The 4,952-nt window shown below is 33.2% G+C and overlaps 1 protein-coding gene across 1 annotated transcript in view; it reads right to left on the reverse strand.

The window, feature by feature from the left end:
- Nucleotides 1-3,666, reverse strand: part of LOC111083088 (transient receptor potential cation channel subfamily V member 6-like) — a gene marked incomplete at its 3' end in the record, with an annotated part of 30,618 nt that extends 26,952 nt beyond the window's left edge. The window contains exon 1 of the mRNA XM_022379336.1: nucleotides 3,526-3,666. Within this exon, the coding sequence (XP_022235044.1) occupies nucleotides 3,526-3,666 (141 nt within the window). The remainder of the gene's footprint in view (nucleotides 1-3,525) is intronic.
- Nucleotides 3,667-4,952: the final 1,286 nt, after the last annotated feature.

Below are 4,952 nucleotides of genomic sequence, written 5' to 3' on the forward strand. Positions count from 1 at the left end.
TTCTATTTGATGGCTCTGTAATCAAACAAGATTGAAAACTATAAAAATTATGGTTTGTCTGAGCAATGATGATTTAATAGTGAGTAGTTTACGTTGAATTTCGGACTTATTGGAGGGGTGGTGAATAAAATAGAGAAGAGGGAATGCTTAGAGAAAATATGTCATATTTCTCACACCAGGGGAAATTCGGAATTTTTAAAAATATTACCTTATAAAAGTAAGAACTTAAAACTTATATACTATTAAAATATAGATTATTAGCTACGATCTTATGCTATACTAATTGGTATAACATAAGCAAAAATTAGTTTAATTAAACTTTGAACGTAAGTCACTAAAACCGCGTGACATGCACAGTAAATGATGCTCATGAAGAAAGAGATATTTGCTGTAAAAGACTGTGTGTTATCCAGCTACCTAAAACATATCGATAAACAGAATAAACCAACATTTGTGATACTGTGGATAAGCTTAACAATAAATAACATTCTACATCTAGCATGAATTATTTGCCGTAATTGTTCGAGAGCGCTTCACGTGATATGAAACATTTTCTGTTGTCGCCTTGAAAACTAGTGCAGAAAATGCATCAATGTTGCTCAGTTTTCAATGCAGTTGCCAAATATCCATCATATTGTATCAGTGCAAGTAAAAGTTTGTGCAGCACAGTGTAAACGTGCTTATTCATTTAGGCCTACCTACAAAAAATTTGCTCAAACCCGTAAAATGAATGTGGACATATCTTATGGCCTAAAATATCAGTTACTCACCGATGAAGAGCTGCAGAGTCGTTTAGGCAGAAGAATATTGCAGGCGACATTTTTTGTATCACGTGGAAATACGCTGATTCATTTAGGCCTAGTTTACAAAACATCTGATATCTCGCCAGCATTCTACTTCTAGACAAATTGTGTACTGAAGTTAGACAGGTGAGTACTTATACGTTTATTGGTATGATTGATCACATAATGACGAGTTGTGATATTTTTAAAATAAATAACTTCTAAATCTTACTGATTTATTATTGAGTCTTAAAATGAGGCAAGAATACTGAATGAAATGTAAAACTTTAAGATTTACATGTAAGCCCGGGAATGTAGGCTTAGTATAAAATGTGTCAACGCTGATTAGTCAGATTTTAGTAAAACTAAAATCAGAGGGGGTTAGAATAAAACAATTATTGACTGGTGATTTTGGGCAACAAGTTATTTGTTGCCCACATAATCAGTCAATAAATGTTCATTGGATAAATTGTGTTATGGTATGGTAAGTTTTATTATTTATATGATTCTTGCGATTTCTCGCGCGTTTCCTTCACAAGAATATATTCTATTAAGCTATAGATAAACACAGTAATGAATTATTTAGAACCCATACAAATTTGTAATTCATTTAAATACTATTCTTCTTAATCTGTATAGAAACGTTTTCTTTCGGCATACATTTAAATTGTGTGAATATTTGACTAAATTTCTAAACCTATTTGTGTTTTGTGATCTACTTTTACTCAATTTCTACAGTTTTTATACATTTAATTTTTAGTAATTTAAACAGCATTTTTAGAAGAGCAATCCACGGGCATCCACAGGATATATTACAGATGGAGGCAAGATAATAACTATGGAAACACAAAATTGATAATCCAGAGGGGTGGGGGCAAATGCCCTCTTGCCCTCCCCTCGCGGAAGCCAATGTATCAGTCTTTCTTACAGAGCTCTTTGCTCTGATTTATACAAGTTTACCAAACAATACACTTTTCATATTGTTTAAAAACAACATAACCTGCATGTTTTAACCCTAACTTTGTGCTGCCACTTTCTTTAAATATTTACAAGTGTGTCCATTTCGCAAACCAATCCAAATAAAGAAACTTGTAGTGTTCAAAATCATATTTCATTAGCGGCCCCTTACTTGTTCACAGATTTAAAAAAATTACAGGTTCTAATTTGTAGGACAGCAGGCGAAGTCATACACACGCGCCACGTTCCCTGGCGTTGTTGACAAGTGTCTTTGTGAAGTAGTGACTAATTGGTTATCACTTTATTGTTGATCTCCTTCACAAATTTATCAGGATACAATATTTTAAGTTTTGATTCTCGTACTGGACTAGCCGGAGAAATGTTACAACAGCCGCCCCAACTCTTTTGTTCATAGCGTCTCCTCCTACCCTTCTGTGCGGCGTAATCCGATATGTCAGGGTTTGAATTACGAGCAGCATTACTTCTACATATCATACGTATCCTACAGAAATAATATTGATTGACTCTCAAAGCTGAAAGAAGAAGTATTTCAATCTGTCGCAATGCACCATGTTCGGTGTAATTTGCTTCTAAGGAAATGTTTAGAAGAACGTGAACAAATGTGAGAGTAGAAAAGCTAATATAGTCACACTTCTGTATACCGAATCTCAAAAGACGTTTTTGGACTTTTTTTTTATACACTGACTATTCAGAAGAGAACGATTGGTTTAAGAAACAAGCTTACTTCTTCAAAATTTGATTCATAATTCACTGTTTATTTATAATCTTTTATTGTAAGAACATTTTTTAATTGAATCTGTTATTTTAAATGCACTATTTATTTTAAACTTTTCTTATGTTGTTTAAAATGATAATTTATTTACGTGTTCCTTTAGCAGTATTATATATTCATATTGTTATTTACACAGGTATATATTTGAGTCAGCGACAACATCAAGGGATAGATAATTATTCTTAAAAGGAAACCATTACTTCATAAAGTTTGGTTTTAGTGTTATTGCTTTGGAAAATATGTTTTAAGTGTTATTATTTCATAAAGCTTGGTTTCACTGTTATTATATCATAAAGCTTGGTTTCAGTTACTGGTTCAGAAAGCTTGTTTTCAGTGTTATTATTTCAGAAAGCTTGGTCGCAGTGTTATTGTTTCAGAAAGCTTGGTTTTAGTGTTATTACTTTATGAAATATTTGTTTCAGTGTTATTACTTCATAACGCTTAGTTTCAGTGTTATTACTTCGGATAGCCTGGTTTCAGTGTTATTGCTTCGGAAAGCTTGGTTTCAGTGTTATTATTTCAAAAAGCTTGATTTCGGTGTTATTATTTCAAAAAGCCTGGTTTCAGTGTTATTTTTTCAGAAAGCCTGGTTTCAGTGTTATTTTTTCAGAAAGCTTGGTTTCAGTGTAAATTACATCATAAAGCATGGTTGCAGTGTTATTATTTCAGAAAGCCTGGTTTCAGTGTTATTGCTTTAGAAAGCTTGGTTTTAGTGTTTTGTAACACCCAAAAGCTTTGTTCTGGGCTTTATAACTTGAAAAGGCTTGGTTTCATTATCACTTCGGAAAGCGTGGATTCAGTGTTATTACTTTGTTTCAATTTTATTAATGCAGGAACCTTTGTTTAGGTGTTATAATTTCAGAAAGCTTGGATTCAGAGTTAATTCTTAGACACTTGAATGTTAGAACTTAGTGCCTTGGAAATGCAGGAACCTTTGTTTAGGTGTTATAATTCCAGAAAGCTTGGATTCAGAGTTAATTCCCAGACACTTACCAAGGCACTAAGTTCTAACATTTCTCTGAAGATCTCATTTCTTCCCAACTTGCAGGCTAAAGTTAAAGGCGTTAGTCCATACTTGTTTGTGATGTTTTCCTTGCAAGGCCTGACAGGATGCCTCAGTGTATAGCCGTACATGTTCTGATAGATAAAATAAAACATATTTCCAATGCCTCAGTGTATAGCCGTACATGTTCTGATAGATAAAATAAAACATATTTCCAATGCCTCAGTGTATAGCCGTACATGTTCTGATAGATAAAATAAAACATATTTCCAATGCCTCAGTGTATAGCCGTACATGTTCTGATAGATAAAATAAAACATATTTCCAATGCCTCAGTGTATAAGCCGTACATGTTCTGATAGATAAAATAAAACATATTTCCATAATTGTGAACTGCAAAAAAATATAAAAAATCTTACAAAAACGCTGTTCAAACCTGGAAAACACAATGGGAGCTACAATAAAGAAATTCAACTCCTGCTCTTCAAGTTTACAGCTTTACACGTGAAAAGTAAACTATAACAAATTAATATAAGAAGTTCAAATCCACCTGTACACTTGTGAGGTCAATCTTTACAAGGTACTGTATAAAGTTGAGCTCCAGTTCTACACATGTGAAGTAAAGTATAGTGTAAAAAGTTCACTTCCAGCTCTACATGTCTCAGGTCAAGCCTCACAAAGTACTGTAAGAAGTTGAGCTCCAGTTCTACACATGTGAAGTAAAGTATAGTGTAAAAAGTTCACTTCCAGCTCTACATGTCTCAGGTCAAGCCTCACAAAGTAATGTAAAACTCATAGATCCAGATCTACACGTATCAGGTCAAGTCTGACAAAGTAATGTAAAACTCTTAGATCCAGATCTACACGTATCAGGTCAAGTCTGACAAAGTAATGTAAAACTCTTAGATCCAGATCTACACGTATCAGGTCAAGTCTGACAAAGTAATGTAAAACTCTTAGATCCAGATCTACACGTATCAGGTCAAGTCTGACACAGTTATGTAAAAACTTCATCGTATTTCCACTCGTCAAGTCGAGTCTCAGTAAGAAGTTCACCTCCAGTTGAAGTAGAGCATGATTTTGTTATAGTTCAGGTGGATGTTAAAAGTTTTAACTATATCCACACATTTTGAAGTAGAGCGTGATTTTTTATAATTCAGTTGGATGTTAAAGTATTAGCTACATCCAAACATTGTCTAATACAGCATAATGTTGTTATGTTTAAGTTTGATGTTAAAGTATTAGCTACATCCAAACATTGTCTAATACAGCATAATGTTGTTATGTTTAAGTTTGATGTTAAAGTATTAGCTACATCCAAACATTGTATAATACAGCATAATGTTGTTATAGTTCAGTCGGATGTTAAAGTATTAGCTACATCCAAACATTGTCTAATACAACATAATGTTGTTAT

Source organism: Limulus polyphemus, unplaced genomic scaffold (genome assembly GCF_000517525.1).
Source record: "Limulus polyphemus unplaced genomic scaffold, Limulus_polyphemus-2.1.2 Scaffold8135, whole genome shotgun sequence".
Taxonomy (NCBI): domain Eukaryota; kingdom Metazoa; phylum Arthropoda; class Merostomata; order Xiphosura; family Limulidae; genus Limulus; species Limulus polyphemus.